Source organism: Onychostoma macrolepis, chromosome 07 (assembly GCF_012432095.1).
Source record: "Onychostoma macrolepis isolate SWU-2019 chromosome 07, ASM1243209v1, whole genome shotgun sequence".
In the NCBI taxonomy this organism is placed as follows: domain Eukaryota; kingdom Metazoa; phylum Chordata; class Actinopteri; order Cypriniformes; family Cyprinidae; genus Onychostoma; species Onychostoma macrolepis.
In genome coordinates this window covers 46,242,896-46,269,187 of record NC_081161.1, presented here as the reverse complement: position 1 = coordinate 46,269,187, position 26,292 = coordinate 46,242,896, and the positions used below count along the sequence as shown (strand labels likewise).

The following is a 26,292-nucleotide window of genomic DNA, read 5'->3' as shown; positions in this document are numbered from 1 at the left end:
CCGCTCCACCTTCTTTTATTTTTTAATTTTCCCGCTCTCTTCAAACTGTAATCCTTTAATGATCAAATCATCAAAATCGATATTTATTTTACTTGAATCATTATTACCGTTTCCCATAGAGAATTGATCAGGGAATTGTGTATTTATAGGCCCATTATCAACTATATACAGTGGGTACGGAAAGTATTCAGACCCCCTTAAATTTCATCCTCTGTTATATTGCAGCTATTTGCTAAAATCATTTAAGTTCTTTTTTTTTTTTTCATTAATGTACACACAGCACCCCATATTGACAGAAAAACACAGAATTGTTGACATTTTTGCAGATTTATTAAAAAAGAAAAACTGAAATATCACATGGTCCTAAGTATTCAGACCCTTTGCTGTGACACTCATATATTCTCAGGTGCTGTCCATTTCTTCTGATCATCCTTGAGATGGTTCTACACCTTCATTTGAGTCCAGCTGTGTTTGATTATACTGATTGGACTTGATTAGGAAAGCCACACACCGGTCTATATAAGACCTTACAGCTCACAGTGCATGTCAGAGCAAATGAGAATCATGAGGTCAAAGGAACTGCCTGAAGAGCTCAGAGACAGAATTGTGGCAAGGCACAGATCTGGCCACGGTTACAAAAAAATTTCTGCTGCACTTAAGGTTCCTAAGAGCACATTGGCCTCCATAATCCTTAAATGGAAGACGTTTGGGACGACCAGAACCCTTCCCAGAGCTGGCCGTCCGGCCAAACTGAGCTATCGGGGGAGAAGAGCCTTGGTGAGAGGGGTAAAGAAGAACCCAAAGATCACTGTGGCTGAGCTCCAGAGATGCAGTCGGGAGATGGGAGAAAGTTGTAGAGTCAACCATCACTGCAGCCCTCCACCAGTCGGGGCTTTATGGCAGAGTGGCCCGACGGAAGCCTCTCCTCCGTGCAAGACATGGAGTTTGCTGAAAAACAGCTGAAGGACTCCAAGATGGTGAGAAATAAGATTCTCTGGTCTGATGAGACCAAGATAGAACTTTTTGGCCTTAATTCTAAGCGGTATGTGTGGAGAAAACCAGGCACTGCTCATCACCTGTCCAATACAGTCCCAACAGTGAAGCATGGTGGTGGCAGCATCATGCTGTGGGGGTGTTTTTCAGCTGCAGGGACAGGACGACTGGTTGCAATCGAGGGAAAGATGAATGCGGCCAAGTACAGGGATATCCTGGACGAAAACCTTCTCCAGAGTGCTCAGGACCTCAGACTGGGCCGAAGGTTTACCTTCCAACAAGACAATGACCCTAAGCACACAGCTAAAATAACGAAGGAGTGGCTTCACAACAACTCCGTGACTGTTCTTGAATGGCCCAGCCAGAGCCCTGACTTAAACCCAATTGAGCATCTCTGGAGAGACCTAAAAATGGCTGTCCACCAACGTTTACCATCCAACCTGACAGAACTGGAGAGGATCTGCAAGGAGGAATGGCAGAGGATCCCCAAATCCAGGTGTGAAAAACTTGTTGCATCTTTCCCAAAAAGACTCATGGCTGTATTAGATCAAAAGGGTGCTTCTACTAAATACTGAGCAAAGGGTCTGAATACTTAGGACCATGTGATATTTCAGTTTTTCTTTTTTAATAAATCTGCAAAAATGTCAACAATTCTGTGTTTTTCTGTCAATATGGGGTGTTGTGTGTACATTAATGAGGGAAAACAATGAACTTAAATGATTTTAGCAAATGGCTGCAATATAACAGAGTGAAAAATTTAAGGGGGTATATATGCATGCATTGCCAGTAGTTACTGGTGCATGATTATAATTTGAATCGTCCTTCAGATAAACTGCTATATTGATGAAATGACCATGTGTTCATTAGTGAAATAAAAATATAATAGACATACTGTATGAAAATTGGGCTATATACTTCAATGAACTAAAATCAATGAATTATGAAAATAAATTATAAATGAATGTCTGCTTGAAAGATTCAGTCTGTGGATCCAGATTAACGTTTATCAGCACAAGCCCTGAAAAATAAAACACAAATATTGTGATAATCATATTCTCCAGCATGTTCCTAAGAGCCCGTTGAAATTCATGGAAGTGTGTTTTACCATGAATTCATCTGATTAACTGCATATCAAATTATTGATTCAGAAATATGCAATATTTTTTCCATAGAGCAAAAAAAAAAAAAAAAAGTTTGTCATATGAGGGTTTATGTAGTAAAGTATAAACCAATGTCTACACACACTGTCAAAAATAAACCTGTCCTATACTAACATATGAAGAATATGCACTTACCTTGTTGGTTTCTTCTGCTTGTGCGTTGCTTCCCTGTAGGGGAGTCTTGACCAGGACAGTTTAACATCAGAGACTGAACTCAACCCCAGAGCAGACCGCAGCTAAAACACACCCACAGCTATTAAAGCAGGTTTCGTTTAGTGTAACCAGACTTTTGTCCATTTCATTTTAATAGTATTATCTTTTTATACGTTTCCTTGCCTGATTTAGAAATGTGTTGTTCACTGCAGTTGTGTCAACACTGGAGGCTAATTTCATCCTCAGAAACACTTTTTTTCTATAAGCTGGAAAACGCAAAACAAGCACGTCAAACAGAAACAAAAACAGTGAGCAGATCCACATCAATATTCTGACTGATTTGATGCTTTCAGATCCAGTATGTAGGCACAGTTTAACATTGATTAAATTAGCAAAATAATAAAATAAATAAGAAGAAAGAAAGGAGACAATCAGTCCAGATTCTATCTTGTCTGATAAATCAACGTAATCTCATGAGAAATCATAGCCTATGTATTTTATGTAAAATGTTTTTCTACAAAATATAGGCTACATTTACTTAAGTTTCCGCAGGCACTAAAACATACAATTCTGACGTATTTACAGCAGTTAAATGTACAATACTGACGTACTGACGACACCTAAAACCTAAATTATTTACATATGAACAGGCTTACAAATTAATATTGCATATTGAAATCATGGCATTAAAGGGGTCATATGATGCGATTTCTATTTTTCCTTTTCTTTAGTGTGGTATGTAGCTATTTGTGCATGTATAAGATCTGCAGAGTTACAAAGCTCATAGTCTCCCACAAGAGGATTTATTCTATCTAAAAGAGAAGGCTGATCCAGACCGGGCTAAAATGCCTCATTCAAACACGCCCCCACATGTCTACGTCACGATGTGGAAATATTTACGTAATGCCGCCCAAATGTTAACGCAAAGAAAGAAGGCGTAGTTTCAGTAACTGCAGTAGTGTTGATGCAGCTGTGTCAGGGAGACGCTGTGTGTTTCTGTGCGAACGCAAAAGCACTTTATTTGGCCTTCCAAAAGTAGATGCAGTTAGGAATCATTAAACAGCACAACCCAAATGTTTGAATTTGTGCAACACATTTTATGGACGACAGTTTTGTGAACCAAGGAGAGTACAAGGCTGGCTGTGCAAAGGCTATTTCTTACAAAAAGGGGTCAATTCCGACTTTGCTCTGACAATCTGGCGCTTATTCTGAATCAGCAACTGTAAGTATGTTTTGTTAATAGTTTAAGTATTTGCTATTGACTGTTCAAATGCAAACTAAAGCGCTGTGTAGAGTATCGCCTCGTGTGTGTTTGTGTGAGAGAGAGAGACAGGGTTACATCACAGTGGAGTCAGCTGTCTTGAGTGTGGCTTGTGTGCAAATACATACGAGCTTCATCACTGTTTCTGTCACGTGACTATGTTCCCCTCTCGGGCTTGAACTGATGGTAAAACTAAGGACATTATTAACGATCTTTACATTTATTTTGAAAGCTGGAGCTCATGATTATGGTAAGGGGTGTTACATTTCTGACGCGTGCTTGTGGTGTTCGGCCAGTCACAATGCACTGTGTCAGCTGGCCAATCAGAGCAGACTGCACTTGTTGGAAGGAGGGGCTTTGTAGAAAACGACCCGTTTGAGAGAGGCGGGACATAGAGGAACTACAATAATGTACAGTATTTGAAAAATAATGTGTTTTTTGAACATTAAAGCATGTCAACATATTCTGTTACACCAAATACACAAAATAATGATCTTTAAAATAGCATCATATGACCCCTTTAACATTTCATTATATTGTATTTAGTTGTGGCATTATGTCTTCAACTGTTTTATTAAATTAAGTTTACTCATTTACTTAATATGAAATGTGATTGGCTGCCAACTCATTTCGAAAAAAGTATAATGTTAAATAAGACTACAATTTAAGCCCTTAAATGAATAACAGTTCTGCAATCGTTTAACCATTGCTTATCATATAATATTTACTTTGTTTGCCGTGTTTTCTCCGACATGCTGTGTCTGACAATAGAACCATAAAATATACCAAAAAATGCAACATAATTACAAAAGGATCAATTTTATTAATGCGCTGTGATCCAAATCTTCAGAATCCATACGACTGTGAGGAACAGTTCCAAACTGTAGCCTTTATTCGGCGATCTTCGAGTCGATCCTGAGCAGCGACCGAAAACAGCAATAACACGTTCGTTACAATTTCAAAAATCGCTGCTTCAAGAAGCTTTACAACGTATTTTACTGCAGAAAAATCAAATGCTCATTGGCTCTCGCCTGCTTCGTCACAGATTGCAACATGCCATGTGTTTGAATGAGAAATGAGTGCCTTCACGGAGTGCATCAGGAGCAATAATCCTAAAAGTGAATGACCATCGAACAAGAAAAAGAGTGGATCGGGATAATCTGGATAAAATTTTCAGCAAATAACAACTTCTGCTCTGCATCTCTACTGTATTCCACCAGAGAAGACTGCGGCTGCAATGCATCCTCTGTTGGACAAATTTTTTGATATTTTTGCAATTAATAAATTATTGTCATTGCACTTATCTTTCTACCAATGTTTTGCTTCATACTGTACATATTTTCAAGAAATAGTTATGCTTAGGTTTAGAGTGGGATTAGCGACTGTTAAAACATATTTTAATGTTACATGGTTACTACAATGGTCATTTCCCTGCATATTTCAGTCTATTGTGTTTATGTATTTTCATATTCAATATAAAATGGGTAGGTTAAGGTTTGGAGATAGGTTAGGTGCTCTAAAATTCTAAATTGCTTAATACAATTATATATATATATATATATATATATATATATATATATATATATATATATATATATATATATATAAGCATTGATACAAATATCTTATATCTTATTCACACGTTTTTGTGAGCTATCCTTCATACATCTATACACTATAGACACTGAATGTGCCTATTTTTTCCACTTGAGATTTCACTATCCTTTCGAAAATTAACCATGGTTTTACTACAAATAAAACAAAAAACTTGGTTCCCTGATAGAACACATACATCACAGAGATGTCTATTTGACGTCTTCATTTACATCTGCAAATCATATTTTTAGAGTGTTTGCTCATCTGCAATACGTCTATTGGACGTTTACTATCAGATATCAAATAGACGTATATTAGATGTATTTAAGATGTTTATGGTTTAGAACGTATGTAAAACTGACACCTGAAAGATGTCTGTCAGATGTTTGTGGACAGTAGATGCTTTCCAGATCAAGAGATCTTTAACAGACATCTTGCAGACATACGTGTGCTATCTGGGTTACTAGTGTTAAACCATGGTAACCACAAATTAACCATGGTTTTGCTACACTAACCATAGTTTAGCCATGGTATTTGTGGTAACATTGTGGTTATACAAATGGTAATCAATACGCCAATACAGTTACTACACTGGTTACTAAAACCATGGTTAATTTTTGTAAGAGTAATGTGACTGCACCTTAACAGTCTAGAATTAGGTGTCAAAAATGACCTGTTCCATAAACCTCCACCTCACACAGAGTGAGAAACGTCTGGATGTTAGGCAGGTACATGTTTACATAACGGCCTCCCATTCCGTTGCAGTTGAAACTGACAGTACCGCCTAGTGGAACATGTGAAGTGACGACAGCACATCTGCAGATGGAAAGAGAGAAACCACGAAACAATCACGTGACCTGCTCAAATCTGGCTTTCCCGATGCGGTAATAACTGTTTTCGTAACTTCACCTGGGATTGTTGTTGCCGTTGTTTTCCAGAGAGTTTCCGATGCGGATCTCTACTCCAGTCATGCGCTCCGAGTAGCAGTCGGCTCTGTTGGTGATGGTCACTTTGTAAATGTAGTAATATTCCAGCAGGTTCAGCCTCCACCACTGGTTGAGCTGGTTTAATGTGATGGAGCAGTATGAAGCTTCACCTGGAGCGTATCTGATGCCGTCGATGGCGTTTGCTGCTCCCCAGTGGTAATATGTGGTCGACTGTACAGCCGTTCCTTTTAATGCCAAATTCTCTAAAACATTTGAATAGACAGCGGGTCAAGACTCAATGTGTGACGTTTCAATAAATTACACTTGGGTTGAAATATATTCCAATCCAAAACACTCAAAAATCAAAATCCAAAGTTATTATTTAATGCATATGCGCTTACACAAATTAACAATGAACAGTTGTATGTTATTAACCAACAATAACAAAGATTTAAAAAATACTGTATGCTGAGCAATGGTCAATATTAGTTAACGCATTAACTAATGTTAACTAATGGCACCTTAGTTACCATAACATTTTACCTTCCATGTTTTCAGAACTGCCTTGAATGGAAAAGACACCTGTTACAAAAACAAATATTTCCATTGCTTTCGGGGAAGTTTACATTTCATTTGATTCTTTTGCATAAAGAAAAGGTATAATAGCATCTATAATTGTACATCATCTGACAGGTGTGTGTCATTTGTACTCACCCAAAAGTAAAATCAGGTAATCGAGTCCCTCCATCTTGTTTTTAAAGACCATTAACCAGTTTTGTGATGGTCAGATATGACAGCTGACAAGTTTCTCTTTCAGCTTTTTAACTTCTACCATCCATCCCTCTTTTTATTTGTGTTTCTCTTATCAGCTCGAGTCTCCACCCTTAGAACCTTTTCACTGGCAGCTTGCTGAATATATTTCACACTTCATAGGATCTCCAGAATTGCTTTTCTCAGTATGATTTACAAAACAAATCTTGCAAAATGCACATGAAAATAAGGATTTGAGGATTTTTTTCCCTGTCGCCAGAAAAGAACACTCAGATTCATTTCCATACAGTTTTTTTTTTCTTTCCATGCTTGTCTACATCCATCTAAATGACTGATATATGAGTCAAAGATAACATTAACATTATCGTGTTTGGAAAGTTTCACCTATCCTTGAGTTTCATTATTAGTATTAGTTCAAAATAAGATCAGTTCCTAAAAGGAATCATCTAAAATATGATGAATCAGCATAACCATCATGTTTGTAGTGTTATGTTGTCCTATATGAGGCATTTTTCTTTAATCATTCAAGTAGTTTATACTCAATGAGAAAAATGATTGTCGTAAAGTATAATAAAATGAATACGTAGAACATCCGAATGAAAGCAATGGGATAAATAGACTACAACATCTTGTGTGATTAAGAATTTATTCCAAAATAAGGAAAATGTTTAGTTTATTCATCATTGTCATCTTTACATGGGCAGTAATTTATGCAGTGTAGATGGAAATTCTCTGTTGTTTTTTCATGTTTTATGGGAAATTAAAGCTTTTTTCCTAATGGGGACTGTCACAGTGAGGCTCTGTGACTAGAGACTGTTATAATGAAAAGGACTCTTACTTTGACACGGGACTGTGAACATACATGCATACATGCATACTCTCTGTTTTGCGCAAATTAAACACCAGTTAACACAGATATGTTGGTCATTGATCGTGTGTTATGTAATGTTGTTCCTGTCCTTATGTAATTTCTTTCTAAGTTTGACATTTAATGATTCATAACTTTTATGTTGATTTATGTATTGTGTTGTGTTAAGTAAAGCGAGACCGGTGATCATCTTAAATGTTTATTGTTTCTGTATAACAAATTACATATTATAAACAATAGTACTTACGTATTGGAACAGTTTCCCATGTCAAACAGGCAAACCCGGTCACAGTAAATGCTCACCATTTTGAAGATCCAATTCCCGCCAATAGATGATATGTTTCATGGTACTCATGTAGGAAGGGGGATGTTGGTGGTCTGCTTAATTCTGGGTTGAGCATTATTAAGCAGTAATAATTAATTGAGTTTGTTTTGTTCCAATTTTTTGTGGTTTTGTCATTACAACAATTTACTTCTTTGTTATTGTTAAAGTAAATTTATTTGTTTTCTTACATTTTTCTTTATTACCTTTAATTACCAAATGGTTTAGTCCAAGTAGGAGGGGCTTTGTCTTTTTAAGATGGCCTCTCAGATTTGTTAAGACTCGTAGAGTGAGTGTGGAGTTGATTTTGGAATTGCTGTCTTTTGGGTCAATTTGTTTGACATAGCCAAATGGGTGTTTGATCAGTTTGTTTTTATGTTTTGAATTTTCATTGTAAATATATTTTGCACACTAGAAGGAAACCTTCATTTTTGCACTCCTGGGAATAAACACTCTGAATTCTTTTTTGACTCCTTTGTCACGTCACCTTATTTTTACACCTCCATCCACCGGTGCATCTGGAACAGTGGTGTATACTCTTTAGAACATCCTTGGACCTCTTTTTTTGGCAGTTGATACACCACTGGCTCCCTTACAGTTGGTGTCAGAAGTTTTTTGTACCGATTAGGTGACGTAGACATTTTTTTTTTATAATGCCACCAAAGACAAGGAGTCAGCCTGATGAGGACACTGGACCATATGTGGACCAGAGTGAAAGGGAGGGGGACCCAGATGAAAGAGTGCCACCTACGATGATTCCTGGGGCTGGAGCTGATACTGCTGTTACGGCTCTGGCTCAGATGTTGAAGTCCTTTATGGAGTATCAGAAGGATCGAGATGATCGACAAGAGAGGGAGACAGTCCGACGAGAACAACATTTTAAAGTGCTCAGTCACCACGTCACGCAGATGCAACTTGACATGGAACGTATCCGTCTAGGAGCAGTGTCCGACAAACCAGCACCAAAGGTCATAGACCGGGAGCCGCATCTAGCGAGACTTGAGGATTCTGATGACATTGAGCACTATTTAATGACGTTTGAGAGGCTGGCAGAGGTGTACCAGTGGCCTAAAGAAGACTGGGCCATCCACCTCATACCATTGCTTACTGGTAAGGCCAGATCTGCATTTGTTGCAATGGACCCGTCACACACACAAGATTATGATTTTGTAAAGACAACAATACTGAAAAAGTACGAGATCAATGTAGAGACTTATAGGCTGAGATTCCGTAACCTGAATACCCCTGCGGACGAGTCACCACAAGAGCTTTACACCCTACTGAAAGACTTGTTTTGTAAGTGGGTCCGCTACCTAAGCAGCTCTAAAGGGGATATTATGGAGGCCATCGTACTAGAGCAGTTTTTACGTGTCTTGTACCCAGACGTGAGGACTTGGGTCAAGGAGCATGATCCAACAACTGCTGCTGAGGCTGCCAGGTTGGCCGAGGCATATATTACAGCTCGTAAAGGAACGGGAAATTTCCGCTATGCAGGAATCCTCCCAGTGGCCAGAGGTAAGTTTGAGGGGTCTGGGGGCTGTACAAACTCTCAGGTTAGAGTTCTTAAACTCACACAGAGTAAAGCAATTACTCCTTATGGAACTTCTCAGAGTGTAGCCAAGGAAGATGTTGTCTGTTTTCATTGTGGTCAGGCAGGCCATACTAGACCTCTTTGCCCCCTGAAGAAACCTAAAACAGCAAGCCTTTGTTATGTTCCCCGTTCAGTTGAGTCATCCCCCATGAAATGCAATTCACAACCGGTTAGGTCTGTCTTGTTAAATGGTAAACCAGTTTTAGCCTTGGTGGACACTGGATGTACATATACGCTAGTGCAGAGCAGGTATGTGCCCAGACAAGACTGGAGTGACACTGACACTGTTACTGTTTGCTGTGTGCATGGTGACAACACTCCTTTGCCTACTGCAGAGGTGTATATTGAAGTCTTGAATCAGTCATATCTAATGAAGGTGGGAATTGCTGAGACTCTTCCCTATCCCATCCTACTTGGCACAGATATGCCGATGTTGGCTGAGTTACTGCAAGACATAGAGTGGTGTGGGGTAGTGACAAGGGCTCAGTCAAAGCAGGCAGTGCAGACAACACTCGATCCAGAGGTAGATAATGCCTTGCAAATCTTGCCTTTTTGTTCTGCTGATATTGAGGTTGAGTCGGATCTGACAGAAGACAACAGGTTATGTCAGCGTAGAGGTTGGGTAGCAGACATGTTGGACACTGCAGAACAGGCTAAGGAGGAGGTGGCTGAACCGGAGTTGTGTGAATCAGATATTGTGATTCCAAATGATCTAGCCCAGTTACAGAGGGAAGACCCTACTTTAGCTGCATGCTTTGGTCAGGTTAAGCAGCAGGAGGACGCTGATATTTTACATGATGAGCCTTTTGTGTTGAAACGTGGACTCTTGTATAAGCAGACTAAGGGGGGAGATCTTCAGCTTGTTGTACCTAAAGCACAAAGAAGTGAGGTACTGCAGTTAGGTCATTCCATTCCATGGTCTGGTCATTTGGGGTTTGCGAAGACATGTCTGAGAGTCTCTAGAAGATTTTACTGGCCCAGAATGTACACAGACATTAAAGAATATTGCCAGACATGCCCTGAATGCCAGCCCACTACTGGTCGGACTCCTGCATATGCCCCACTAGTCCCTTTGCCTGTAGTTGATGTACCTTTTGAGAGAATAGGGGTGGATGTTATTGGTCCACTTGAGAGGAGTCAGGCAGGAAACCGGTTTATTCTAGTAATTGCAGATTATGCCACAAGATACCCTGAAGCATACCCATTGAGAGATGTTACTGCTAAACAGATAGCTTCAGCCTTGTTAAAATTCTTTTCCCAAGTTGGCATACCAAAAGAAGTTTTATCAGATCAAGGCACTAACTTTATGAGTCGGACACTGCATCAAGTTTATCAGCTTTTGGGCATTAAGAGAGTGAGAACAACCCCATATCACCCTCAAACTGATGGTCTTGTTGAAAGGTTCAATCAGACTCTAAAGAATATGTTAAAGAAGTTTGTTTCAGACTCAGGCAAAGACTGGGATAAATGGCTGCCATACCTCCTGTTCGCCTACCGGAAGTACCCCAGGCTTCAACAGGATTCTCGCCGTTTGAATTGCTATCGCCCACCAGGTGAGAGGTCCTCTAGATGTCCTGAGAGAGAGCTGGGAGGCTACAGACAGCCCAAAGACAAAGAACATCCTCACGTATGTGCTAAAAATGAGAGAGAAACTGCAACAGAGCACTACCTTGGCACGGGAAAACCTGGTAAGGTCCCAAGTACAGCAGAAACATTGGTACGACAAAACCGCTAGATCACGAAGCTTTGAACCTGGGGAAGAAGTTCTGTTATTGCTTCCAACTTCTGAAAATAAACTGTTGGCGAAGTGGCAAGGCCCGTACCAGATAAAGAGTAAGGTAGGTCCAGTGACCTATCAGATTGAAATCCCCTCACGAAATCTTCCTCTGCAAACATTTCATGTGAATATGCTGAAAAAATGGCATCCACAGCATTTTCCTGGCATAACTAAAGAGAGCAGTGACATAGCTATGCTGGTAAGAGCAGTTGAGTGTGAAGAGGAAGTGGAAGAACAATATTTACTGACCTGTCGCAGTGACAGTGAATTAAATTTTCAGCACTTGAGTGAAGAACAAAGACATCAGCTCCAAGAATGTATACCCGATCACCTGTTCATGGACACCCCTGGAAGGACCGATTTAGTTGACCATGCTATCATCCTCAAGGATCCCAAACCTGTCCGGCAGTCAGTGTATCGTGTGCCAGAGAAACTTCTATCTGTTATGAAACAGGAATTGCAGACCATGAAACAACTGGGGGTAATCGAGCCATCATCAAGCGAGTGGAGCAGTCCCATAGTGCTGGTGCCAAAGAAAGATGGTACCCTGCGGTTCTGTTTAGACTTCAGGAAGTTGAACAGTGTTAGTAAATTCGATCCTTATCCAATGCCACGGGTGGATGAACTGGTGGAGAGACTAGGAAGAGCGAATTACCTGAGCACGTTGGATCTCTGCAAGGGATACTGGCAGGTGCCTCTGAATCCAGCATGTAAGGAGTTTACTGCCTTCAGAACCCCTTTTGGCCACTTCCAGTTCCGAGTCCTTCCTTTTGGGCTACATGGGGCTGCGGCCACATTTCAAAGGATGATGGATCAAGTCCTCCGGGGTACAGGGGACTACGCAGCAGCTTACCTTGATGACATTATAATCTTTAGCCAAAGCTGGGGAGAGCATCTGGAGCACCTTAAGGAGGTGCTGACTCGCATTAAGGCTGCAGGACTAACCATCCGCCCAGATAAATGTGCCCTTGCCAAACCAGAAACCCAATACCTGGGTTTTGTGCTGGGTCACGGTGTGATCCGACCTCAGGTGGGGAAGGTGGAGGCCATTAAAGCAGCAGGGCGGCCTGAGACAAAGAAACAGGTTAGAGCTTTTCTTGGACTTGTTGGTTGGTACAGTAAATTTGTTCCAAATTTCTCAGCCAGGGCAATAACGCTAACAGACTTGACAAAAAAGACCCAGCCCAACAAGCTAGCATGGACTGAGGACTGTGAAAAAGCCTTTAATGACTTAAAGGGTGCATTATGTCAGGAACCAGTCCTACAAAGTCCTGATTTTGAAAAAATGTTTACAGTGCAGACTGATGCCTCACAACATGGTATTGGTGCGGTTCTGCTTCAAGAGGATCAAGGTCAACTCAAGCCAGTTGTGTACATTAGTAGGAAGCTCCTGCCTAGGGAGGTCAACTATTCCACTGTTGAAAAAGAGTGCCTCGCAGTTAAGTGGGCCCTAGACTCTTTAAGGTATTATTTGCTTGGGCGGAAATTTCGGTTGGAAACCGACCACCGAGCTTTGGCCTGGTTAGGTCGCATGAGAGACACAAATGCTCGCATTACTAGGTGGTTTCTGGCCATGCAGCCATTTGACTTTGAGGTACTTTATAGGTCAGGGTCACAAAATTGCACAGCAGACTTTCTCTCGAGGACACCACAGGTGGTGTCTGGAGAGGGAGGGGGAAATGTCACAGTGAGGCTCTGTGACTAGAGACTGTTATAATGAAAAGGACTCTTACTTTGACACGGGACTGTGAACATACATGCATACATGCATACTCTCTGTTTTGCGCAAATTAAACACCAGTTAACACAGATATGTTGGTCATTGATCGTGTGTTATGTAATGTTGTTCCTGTCCTTATGTAATTTCTTTCTAAGTTTGACATTTAATGATTCATAACTTTTATGTTGATTTATGTATTGTGTTGTGTTAAGAAGTAAAGCGAGACCGGTGATCATCTTAAATGTTTATTGTTTCTGTATAACAAATTACATATTATAAACAATAGTACTTACGTATTGGAACAGTTTCCCATGTCAAACAGGCAAACCCGGTCACAGTAAATGCTCACCATTTTGAAGATCCAATTCCCGCCAATAGATGATATGTTTCATGGTACTCATGTAGGAAGGGGGATGTTGGTGGTCTGCTTAATTCTGGGTTGAGCATTATTAAGCAGTAATAATTAATTGAGTTTGTTTTGTTCCAAATTTTTGTGGTTTTGTCATTACAACAATTTACTTCTTTGTTGTTGTTAAAATAAATTTATTTGTTTTCTTACATTTTTCTTTATTACCTTTAATTACCAAATGGTTTAGTCCAAGTAGGAGGGGCTTTGTCTTTTTAAGATGGCCTCTCAGATTTGTTAAGACTCGTAGAGTGAGTGTGGAGTTGATTTTGGAATTCTGTCTTTTGGGTCAATTTGTTTGACATTTTGTTTGACAGTTTGTTTTTATGTTTTGAATTTTCATTGTAAATATATTTTGCACACTAGAAGGAAACCTTCATTTTTGCACTCCTGGGAATAAACACTCTGAATTCTTTTTTGACTCCTTTGTCACGTCACCTTACTTTTACACCTCCATCCGCCGGTGCATCTGGAACAGTGGTGTATACTCTTTAGAACATCCTTGGACCTCTTTTTTTGGCAGTTGATACACCACTGGCTCCCTTACAGGGACCAAAAAGTATTACCACATTTCAGGTTTTACAATCTTTGTGGGGACATTTTTCAAAAATAATTCAGTTAAAAGCTTATTTGTTGTAGCTTTGTGTTAGTCATTTATTATTATGATTAAACAGCCAATGAACATAAACTTTGAGTTGATTACAACATTTCTTAAATTCTGTGCTGTTCACAGATTTATTCTGTATGCTGAATGTAGTAATCAGACACTAGATTATCAACAACATACTGATTTATGACACTGTACAAAGCATTTCCAGTCTCACACCGATGATCAACATTTGTTTATAATGTTCATGTTCTGTGTCTATTTTTAAGTATATTTTTATTGCTTTGCCAGGCTGCGTCCAGCAGAATGTGTAACTATGTGTAACAGCAGAAATCTTGTAACTACTATGCAAAACACCAAGAACATAGTGTGAAAACACAGCTGTAGAGAGTGGCTTTTGTTCTTTGTGCAGTGATGAATTGTACTGTGTGTGATGTCAGTCTCTTCTGCTTTAAATCCGTACAGTATGTTGACCACAGCAGGAACTGACATTTTATTTATCCTGATTTCCACTCCATAAGTCCGATCATTGATCATTTCCATGTTGTTTTATGTGTATTTGAATGATCTCAGGCAGCATGTAAATCGGGAGCTCCACATGAGTCCATCATTTGCTCAAACCTCAAACAATGGCCAGTCACTCCATAAATCTCTCAGTCTGTTTTGGGCCATTTTGTTTCAAAGAAAGACATCAGCACTGCTGTAAGATTTTAGTGTTCAGAAAGACACTTTTTTTTTTTTTTTGTGATCAACTGGAATATTTTCCTTCAGCATTATTTTCCTTTACATAGGCACAATTTTATTTTGTGAGGTCAATCATCCAATTATACTTAAGTATATTGTTTAGGCCTAAATTGAAGATTGCTGCATATGGATTTAACAAACAAACAATTAAGCTTAGTGTGATGCATATTTTTCAGTCGGAAATGGAACTGGTCAGATTTCTGCACTCCAAAAATAATAATAATAATTGCCTAGTTTATAAGTAACTTTTTTTTCATCTATTTGATATGGTTAAATATTAAGAAATATTAAATTAGTTAAATGCTTTGAGTATATTTAAAACATTGCGTTTATTAGTACTCTGACAGTATTTCTCTTTGGCAAGTTGTTCTGGATAAAAGGTATGATTAAATATAAATGAAAATTAAATTAAATTAAATGTACCAAGTGCTGGTAAATTTTGCACCCAACAATCAATTTCAGATGCAAAAGAGAACTCATCTGTAAAACAAACGATCCCTGATGCATTTTGCCACTCAAGATAAAAATCACTGAAAGGAAATCGAGTTGAAGATTTTTGAATGAAAGATCATCCTTAGGAGGAGACTATTAGCATCAGTACAGTCTCAATTTATGATTAGGCATCATTTTTGGCCCATTTTTTGCTGAATCGTGCATGTATTTATTTTAACCAATGATGTATGGCGGTAATGCAACACCAAGGATGCAAGCTGCCGTCAAAACCCAAAGAAGAACCAATAATGTCCCAAACAATGATTAAAGTCAGTCCAGTGGCTGTTAGCTGAAGTCTCTTTTGTCATTTTAAAAGCATAATTTCCCATTGCATAAAGCAGCGTTTCATTTATGATTTGGATGTTGTATCTGTGTCTGCTGTTGATGTGTGGTGGCTCTCTTTGCTGCTTTGTCAGCTAGAGGATTTCCCTGTGAAACTGGATCATTAAATGTGCCGTGACCCATGACTTTGCAAACAAAAACATGTTGTCAAATAGGAACAATTATGTGATCAGCTGATAAATGATGGGTTCATAGATGGATCTGAGGTGGTTGTTTAAAGCCTGTGATGTTTGATGAAGCATCTGCTGACACAAACAGATTTGTTCTCAGAAACAGTATTTACAGGTGCATCTCAATAAATTAGAATGTCGTGGAAAAGTTCATTTATTTCAGTAATTCAACTCAAATTGTGAAACTCGTGTATTAAATACATTCAGTGCACACAGACTGAAGTAGTTTAAGTCTTTGGTTCTTTTAATTGTGATGATTTTGGCTCACATTTAACAAAAACTCACCAATTCACTCTCAACAAATTAGAATATGGTGACATGCCAATCAGCTAATCAACTCAAAACACCTCAGGGGCGGATCTACCGGGGTGCCACCCCAGAATAAAATATAAATGTAAGCAGTGCTTCATGTGCTACTTTTCAGCCGCGGCGATGACAGCCTAACGGAAAATAATGGCAAAAAACAAACAAACAAGTCTTTCACTAAACTGTGCACGATGGTTGCACGCGCAAGCATCGCGCCCAGTGTAGTCGGCTTCATTAACAAATGACTCTTATGAACCGGTTCTTTTTGAGTCGAAAACACAAAGCGCGGTCCATACGAATTGTTTTTGCATTTGTTCGTGAATCAGATACTGATTCTCGGTTTATTCAGAAGTCCTCTGAGAAATCTAAGTGAGATAAGTGAGATTCATCCCGTAATTGTTTGCCCAGATAGCACACGTACGTCTGCAAGATGTCTGTTAAAGATCTGTTGATCTGGAAAGCATCTGCTGTCTACAAACATCTGACAGACATCTATAAGATGTCAGTTTTACATACATTCTAAATCATAAACATCTTAAAGACATCTAATAGACGTCTATTTGACATCTAAAAGGAGACGTCCTATAGACGTATTGCAGATGAGCAAACACCCTAAAAAATACGTCTTGCAGATGTAAATGCAGATGTCAAATAGACGTCTCCTTGATGTACGTGTGCTATCAGGGTGGTGATCGATTCTCCGACCGCTCGCTCCACTTGGATATAGAGACCTTTCTGCCATATCGGACGAAACAATTACATGAAATCAATAAGAAGATGCAGATCACGAAAACTAATAGCAGAGTTAGGTAAGAATATTGTATTGACGTTTTCTCGATTGTTAACATAATATAGGCTAACTGATTTTAGTTGGTCCATTTTCCCAAACCATTAATTCAGTTCTCAAAACAAAGACTCGTTTCTCAAAAAGTTTAACAATGATTAAGTTAAACATTAAGTAGCAAAACTGATTACACCAATCAGAATCTCTGCATCCCAACAACGGAGAGAGGAGAGAGCTGAATGAATAATATACATGGGTTTTACACATTCAGTATAATTACAGTACAGTACCAGTACATTAGATGATGGAAATTTCCATATTCTACATATTCTACATGTTGTACACCTTCAAACATGTGACTGTCAAATTTTATTTGTAATAATTTTTTATGTGTAGCTACTGCATGTTTTCAGAACTGAGAAATGACTGCCTATAGCTAGTCTTGTGTCAGGAGACCAGGAAACTGCTGTATACTGTAATGAAATTTGACCAAATGTACAGTGGATGCTGAATTTACTTATTTTTATTTTGTTCATATACAATTCTTTGGTATTTGAACTTTTCTAGTGTTTTTCATCTACTGCAAGACTACTTTACAGTAGTAAAATGAAAATGATCTGTTCCCCAAAGTTAATTGCTGAATTGTTATTATTATCTGTAATTTAATTTATGTTGTATACTGTAATAGACATTGAGCTGCAATAATAATTCCTTAATCCTAAGAGTTTTTTAAGTGTTATTGATCTCATGAGTTTTCACTGGGCAGGAAAGTCATCTGTGTATTTGAATTGTGTGTAAGTATTTAAGAATACCTGTAATAACTAGATTGAAAAGTTTGATAGACACATTTATGCTGGCTTGTCTTACATTTTTGTTTAAGAAACATAAATAGTTTGGTCAGTTAGATGTTCTAGGTGTTTGCTAAAGTGTTGCTAGGATGTTCTGGGTGGTTGCTAGGCTCTTGCAGTTGTTGCACAATCACGGGGAAGACTGCTGATCTGACAGTTGTCCTGAAGACAATCATTGACACCCTTCACAAGGAGGGTAAGCCACAAACATTCATTGCCAAAGAAGCTGGCTGTTCACAGAGTGCTGTATCCAAGCATGTTAACAGAAAGTTGAGTGGAAGGAAAAAGTGTGGAAGAAAAAGATGCACAACCAACCGAGAGAACCGCAGCCTTATGAGGATTGTCAAGCAAAATCGATTCAAGAATTTGGGTGAACTTCACAAGGAATGGACTGAGGCTGGGGTCAAGGCATCAAGAGCCACCACACACAGACGTGTCGAGGAATTTGGCTACAGTTGTCGTATTCCTCTTGTTAAGCCACTCCTGAACCACAGACAACGTCAGAGGCGTCTTACCTGGGCTAAGGAGAAGAAGAACTGGACTGCTTTTTAAAGATGCTGATTTAATTTTCCAGCAGGATTTGGCACCTGCCCACACTGCCAAAAGCACCAAAAGTTGGTTAAATGACATTGGTGTTGGTGTGCTTAACTGGCCAGCAAACTCACCAGACCTGAACCCCAGAGAGAATCTGTGAGGTATTGTCAAGAGGAAAATGAGAAATGAGACCAAAAAATGCAGATGAGCTGAAGGCCACTGTCAAAGAAACCTGGGCTTCCGTACCACCTCAGCAGTGCCACAGACTGATCACCTCCATGCCACGCTGAATTGCGGCAGTAATTAAAGAAAAAGGAGCCCCTACCAAGCATTGAGTACATATACAGTAAATGAACATACTTTCCAGAAGGCCAACAATTCACTATATTATTGGTCTTATGACGTATTCTAATTTGTTGAGATTTTTTGTTAAATGTGAGCCAAAATCATCACAATTAAAAGAACCAAAGACTTAAACTACTTCAGTCTGTGTGAATTGAGTTAATTTAATACACGAGTTTCACAATTTGAGTTGAATTACTGAAATAAATTAACTTAAAAACGTGCAGCCAGGTACGTAAAACGGTGTCGCACAAAAAGTGCGCAGAGGTACGTGTATATCTGTTTATAATACACATTTTAAAATTGTATTGCGTACCTGCTGCTGCCATAATAAAGACCCATTTTGAATGTTTACGTGCTTTTCTTCTCTTTCTGCTCCCAGTCACTGTGGTGGAGAATTTATGAAGTATTGTTCTTTTAAATACTTTCCAGCATTTCAAAAATAAATATACATGCAAATTACACCGAAGTACAACAGTTGCCGTACGGTGTTCGGGAGTGCTCAAAAAGGATTTAAACACTGAATTTTGAATCGATTTTTTCTCGTAAACTCTGAGATGTGGATTTGGATGGCAATTAAATGACCTCACGACCTTGGTGTTTGTCAAAAAAAAAATCGCTTACGTCCCCCTGAGAAACAATTACAGTCCGAACAGGGCTTTAGTTTGCAAGTGGTCGTGTATTATCAATTTTCAGTAATTTCACTCACTCACTATTAATGTTAAAAAGACTAGACTTTCCAAATAAAGTAAATAACTAATGTAGGCCTAAGACCGTAGGCGAAAAAGTTACCTGACTACAGGGCTACAGTATATATATGTAAACCAGGACTCTCTCTTCTTCAAAAATGTACATATTTCAAGCTTGTTGCATTATTTTGTATGTGTATAAAACAACAACTCCTTCTTCAACAAAAATAAATAAATTAAAAGGTTTTGAAAGTGGGATGTATTTTGTTTCTGCAATTTTGGTAAGAAATGATTAGTTATTATTCATCTTAAGTAAAAGTGTTATTTAGAAGCATATTGGCTCATCTGTGGTAGTCATATATGGCACCTCTAATGGTTCTGTGTAACCACGTTTTGAAAAATGTGTTATTAAACTTCTTATCATTAAGAATATGTGCCATATAGTACCAAAAGAGGTTCCCCTATGATAACAAGCCAAAGAACCACTGCAAAATAAAGTGCTATATGACACCTCTTATGGTTCTACATAGCACCATTTGACAAAGGTGCTATATAGCACCTTTAAAGATCGGTGTTAAATAGCACTAAAAGTGGTTCCCCTATGATTACGAGCCAAATAACCACTTTTCGTGCTATGTAGCACCATTTGTTTTGTTTTTTGTTTGTTTTTTTAGAGTGTACTGGAAACCATTTAGTAATGGTTTTAATAATATCGCAAAATATGTGTGTTTAAAACTTTTATTTTGTCACAGTTCACTGATATTTTTAAATGTCTATATTTAGAGAAAAAAACAAAAACAAAAAAAACAAGCCATATTGTAGTTCCACATCTACCAGCAGAGGCTGCAAGGCGCTCACTAACCTGCTGCCTGAGTGCAGTACAGAGTTCACAGGTGGCTCGGTGGTCAGTTTATGAGACGATGCAACACAGTAAGTTACACAGTTGTAGAATATAACAGAGCATAAAGCTGAAGTCAAATCAGGATGATTTATTTAATTAATTTTCCAACAGGATGTTTCATCTCAGGACAAAAGCAGTTTGCGAGCGTCTGTCCTTTGCTTTACTGAATCAGTGCTATTTATTCTTACAATTACAATTATCTCTTACTGTTCTGTAGGCTACGTGTGTTTTATATGAAAATATAACCTAAATGGTTTTCCGGGATGTTCTGAAAAGTGTTCGGTAAATTGTTAAGTTCGGCTGATGTAGCCTAAGTGTGTGACCAATGTTGTCTTGTTGACTGAAATAAAGTTATGAAGTAATATGATAATAATATAGATTAGGTAGGAGATAGATCAATAATAATAAATCAGTGATTGTACTTTACACTTGTCGTTGTGTATTGCAAATATGGCTAGAAATTGCATGCACTGATGCATTTTGATGAATTCCTCATTTGCAAGCCACTTTGAATAAAGTCTCATCAGTAAAAAAACAAAAAAAGAAAAAACAAAAAGTGATTTGTCTTTTCATAACAGCAGCATCCATTGTGCCTCTATGCTGTGTAAGAGGTCAAATGCTTTACTTAGAAATAATGGTAACACTTTACAATAAGGTACATTAGTTAACATTAGTTAACAACATTAGTAAACATGAACTAAGTATAAACAATACTTCTACAGTATTTATTAATCTTAGTTAATGTTAATTTCAGCATTTACCAATGCATTATTAAAATCACAAGTTGTGTTTGTTAACATTAGTTAATGCACTGTGAACTAACATGAAGAAACAATGAACAACTGTATTTTCATTAACTAATCTTAACAAAGATTAATAAATAGTGTAATAAATGCATTGTTCATTGTTTGTTCATGTTAGTTAATATATCAACTAATGTTAATAAATGACACCTTATTGTAAAGTGTTACCGAAATAATTTATTGTTGTAATAGTAAGATTCACATATTATTATTATTATTATTATTATCATTATTATTATTATTATTATTATCAGTGATGTAAATAATAATTGATGTAATGTCAAGTTAAGTCACCTTTATATAGTGCTTTATGTAGTACGAATTGTGTCAAAGCAGCTTTGCAGTAAATGGGAAGATAAACAAAACAGTTCTGGGAACTCAAATGGATGCACAATAAATCTTAATCATGATTTCTGCCTTTTAATAAATTAAAATTGAATAAAGCTAAATTATTCTGAAAACACATTATGGCAAATTAACTATATTATTTGATTCATTAAGTATTTTTAAATATATTGTTGTGGTTACAAACAGCAATAGACCATTTACCATGGTATAACTAAATACTGTATGAGTGCTGTGTTCGTTCAACAGACTGCATGTTTTTTTATTTTAATTTTTATCATTATTAATCCAAATCAATTTTAGGATTACTTCTTGATGGGACATTAGGTCATTTTAAACTTAAATGTGTAAATTATCATATAATTTAAATGACACATCCTCTGACAGACTGACAGAAGTGGTATGTAAAGTTGAAATAATGTCTCTCTCTCTCTCTCTCTCTCAGGAATCATTCATTCAAACATCCTCAGCTGAAAGCGGAACGAATCAAGAAGCGCTTGATATGAACATGAAGGTTTTCTACAGTAGTCTGTCACTTTTACTGGGTAAGTAAAATGTACAAAACTTCAATGTGTCTAATATCTTATAGTTATTCCAACATTTTTGTTTTAATACTGTAAGTTTTACTTTTCTTACATTTTCAGAAAAAGGTACAAAAGTTGTCACTGCAGCAGTACTCTTTGAAAAGGTACACATTTGTACCTTATTTACCCCAAAGGGTGCATACCTTAAAGGCTTAAAGGAACACATTAGTATCCACAGAGTACATTTGTGTACTTTTATAGTAGAAACATTTGTACCTTCTGAAAAAAAAAAAAAACACACCCCAGTGACTGCTTTTGTACCTTTGTACCTGTTTCCTCATAGTATTAAGCCTAAAACTTAATTATATTTTAAACTAAGCATCATTCTGTGTTTCTCATTTCTTTTAGGGTTGTTCTCATTTCAAATGAAGGCAAATGGAACAGAAGGTTAGATTGCATTAGTTAAACACTATTACATGTCACTATTACTTATCTTGATTCAAACTGTATACTTTATCTATAACAGACTTGATATTTATTGAGATTATTTCGTTTAGTGTTGGTGTGTTTTAATATTCTTTATCAAAGAACTATACATTTTTAATATCAGCCATACACAATTCTGTTTACAGTCATAGGTGTGTTTTAAACAATATACCTGTACTTTGACTAACTATTTGAATGTGCATTCACTTACGTGCACAGATAGTCAGGATGAGACTATGTAAAACATCCAAAGTTCATTTGGTTTTACGTGCCATTTAGGGTTTATCTAAAATAAATTAATTCAAATAATGGAGCTGCAGTTTGCACTAATATTTAGCTGATGCCTTCAGGCCATCCAAGATATAAAGGAGTTAGTTTATTCATGGGAACTGATTTGAAGAAGTCGAGCATTGCATCAGTGTCTCAGCAATGGATGCTCTGCAGTGAATGGGTGCCGTCAGAATGAGAGTCCAAACTGCTGATAAAAACATCACAATAATCCACAAGTAATCCACACCTCTCCAGTCCATCAATTAAGGGCTTGTGAAGTGAGAAGAAATGCATTTTAAATTTAAAACTTAAAATACGAATCCATAATAACAGTTGCTCCAGTGAAAAAAGCCATCTCATCTGAATCAGGAGAAACATTTTGCAGATCAAGCACCGTTTACCAGTTTACCAATATATATTTGTGGTCTTTTTTATTATTTTCCAATTGTTTGATGACATATTGTAATAAATGTAAAACATTCTACACATAATCATTCCAATTAGATTTGTATAGCGCTTTTGACAATACACAATATTTCAAAGCAGCTTCACAGAAATACATAATATTAATAATGATACCATATAATTGCGTGTTAAATTCCAGCCAGAATAGAAATAAATAATTGTCATTGAGTGCGTTTACATGGACCCTCTTAATGCGATTATAATGAGATTTTGGCGATATTGCAATTATGCTTTACCTCATGTAAACGCAATACTTCGATCTAAATAATACGATTAAGCTCATAATCGCAGCAAGCATAATCGTATTAACATAGGTGGTGTATGCCGATTTTAATCGGAATATACAGGCATGTAAACACCTTAATCGCAGTATTGCCGCTCTGACCAAAGTGCGCATGCGCTTGTGACATATATGAATAACGTGACACGCACCTGTAATAATACGGAGATTAGAAACGATGGAGGGGAAGAAAGCATCGCATTCTGAGGAAAACACAACAAGCTGCCAGCAGTCTCTGTGCAACATGATCTCACAGAATTCCGTGTAATGTTCACGGACTTAATTAACCCCGAATCTGTGGTGGCATCACGGAATCGCCGAAAATTCCGTGATGGACTCACAGAAAAAAATTCCGTGATGGGCTCACAGAAGTGATACCAATGTAAGTCAGTGACAGGCATCAGCCGTGCTCCACACACGGAAACCAGTGAATCCGTGCATGGACCACGGCTGATGCCTTCTGTGAGCCCATCACGGAATCGCCGAAAAACATTACACGGAACATTCCGTGAACATTACACGGAATTCTGTGAGATCAGGTTGCTCTGTTCCTTACCCTCATCCAGAAAGGACGAACAGAACGCGACGGCAGCGTATAGGCAAACAAATTCCATCATATTTCTGTCATGGCGCCGAAAAAGCGTGGAATACAGCGATACAAAATCATTATGCATTAGACGTAAATAGATTAAAACAGCGACCAGTAATACTGCTCTTTCTGAGTCCATCATTTGTGCTGTCCAGTGGGGTATGTGAATAATGGCAGTGGAAAAATTAACCACAATTCTTAGCGAATAATAAGAATAATGGAAATTGCATGTAAACGGGAGTAAGAGCTTTGCTCTTGACATGTAAACATCAAAATGCGATTAAGTCCTTACTCTGATTATTGGAAATAATCGCAATATTCGTGCGCATGTAAACGCAGTCATTGTAAACATAAATAAGGTTTTCTCTCAAACATATTCCAGTGAACATAGCAAGATGGGGCACAGCCAATCAGTCGACAACATATGAGAACTCACATGCCCAAAAAGCTCTGGATAGGAAAAACTCCTCCTGTACTCATACAGACGTACAGAGTGACCCGTGGTGGACGCTGGACCTGATGAAGACGTACTGCGTGAACAGAGTGACCATCACTAACAGACATGACTGCTGTGAAAGCAGGATAGACGGGGCAGAGATTCGGATTGGAAACCATTCTTCAGATGTTTTTAGCAATCCACTGTGAGTCTCTCTTTTGTATTTTCATAGAGCCTGCAGCAATTCTGGCCAGTCGGTTGGTAAAATTCAGTTAAGTGAGTCAGATGTCGGTTCAGTTATCGTCTGATAGAATCAATTCTTGTCTTTTGGACCGATTCATTAACCATGCATTTGCGCCCCTGTTAATGAATGATTTCTACTAAAGGGGACCCCAAGGAAATATCAAATAGTGTTATCAAAAAAATAAAAAAAATAATAATAAGGAGTGTCTAGTTACACTAAGCGCAAATAGCCCGCCTTGTTGGCAAAGGCTATTTACACTAACTCCGCCCACCAACGTGTGATTGGGTAAGTCAACACTGAAAAAAAGACACTTATTCAGCATTAGTTTCAGTGGCGTAGTAGAAGGTAAGGCACATGCTTTTTGACGCGATCGACCCGAGTTCGAGCCCACCTTTTGCCAAACTTTTTTTTCTAGGGTTAGGGTAGGTGTAGGGAGGGCTTTATTGTCCCAATAAGGTGGCATCCATTTAATTATTTGAATTAAACTATAATTTACACTCAATACGTTATTATTGTGTACTGTTTTATAATGTACTACAATACTGAGGTGCAGATAATTGCCACGATTTGCAATAAGTAGTATAAGTAGCAGAAAATCTTGCTATTTTAACAGTGTAAATAGAATCTATAGCTATTTGAACTTAGTGTAAATATTATCTTTCACTAAGAAAATAATATAGAATTACTATTTACACTGAGTTTAAATAGCAGCTGCCATAATAATATTGTATAAAATACATTTAGGGATAATGAGCAAAAGAAAGCGACTCACTCTTTTGTCTTTCTCCAGATGTGCTGTAGTTTCTACTATTCCAGCAGGAGCTACCTACAGCTACTCGTGTCGTGGGATGGAGGGACGTTATGTTATTGTGAATATTCCTGGAACTTCAAAGATTCTTACTCTCTGTGAAGTGGGAGTCTATGTGATTTTTCCAGGTAATTCGCCATTTAACAACCTTAGCCCCTTTTCAACCGCAGGAATGCTGTTTGATATTTTGTTTCATTGTAATGTACATTACCTGAACTACACTTTCGCGGCTATATTAATATGTTTAAATGAAAACGCAAAGAGGCAGTGGTGTTTGCTATCATCCTATTGTAAATACAGTGAGGAAAATTGCAGTAGCCAAGGCGAGCTGACTGATGATATCAAGTACGCTGCTCTTTGCAGAATTACCGAACAAAATTTGCGTACTTGGTATTGAGAAACGCGCGCAGATCTACGTCACCAGACTATTTGCCCCTTTTTGTGCCGACGTCACGATTATGTCACAGCGCTAGCTGGAGGCAAAACAAAAGGAAAACTGGAAGCGGCCCATTCAAACCAGCGCAGATTCGGCTACATAAGGAGCTTAAAATATCATCTTGTTGTGATGTTGGGTGCCAGAATTGACGTAGTACAGGCTCCAATTTGAAATTGTATCGCATACCTGCTGCCCAAAAACCGACCACAGCTGTGGTTAAACGTGATGAAACAATTGGACTTGACGGAAACGATCGCCCAAAAATGCTTACGCCCCCACTTCTTATCAGAAAAGATTCAGTAA

General features: G+C 38.0%; 1 protein-coding gene across 1 annotated transcript; it reads right to left on the bottom strand.

Annotated features, from left to right (window-relative positions):
• Window positions 1-1,989: 1,989 nt before the first annotated feature.
• LOC131543903 (fucolectin-1-like) lies at window positions 1,990-6,639 on the bottom strand. Its single transcript, XM_058781707.1, has 6 exons — window positions 6,633-6,639; window positions 6,073-6,352; window positions 5,837-5,979; window positions 2,490-2,572; window positions 2,289-2,389; window positions 1,990-2,011 (listed from the first exon to the last, which is right to left on the bottom strand). The coding sequence occupies exons 1-6, from the start codon at window positions 6,637-6,639 to the stop codon at window positions 1,990-1,992; spliced, it is 636 nt and encodes a 211-aa protein (XP_058637690.1).
• Between the last annotated feature and the right edge of the window lie 19,653 nt (window positions 6,640-26,292).

What these genes read in the sequence shown, in the direction of transcription:
- LOC131543903 (XM_058781707.1), bottom strand. An exon ending in ACAACACATTTCTAAATCAG is followed by an intron (nt 2,390 to 2,489) that starts GCAAGGAAACGT and finishes GGTGTGTTTTAG; the next exon opens with CTGCGGTCTGCTCTGGGGTT. An exon ending in AAGCAGAAGAAACCAACAAG is followed by an intron (nt 2,012 to 2,288) that starts GTAAGTGCATAT and finishes TTTATTTTTCAG; the next exon opens with GGCTTGTGCTGATAAACGTT.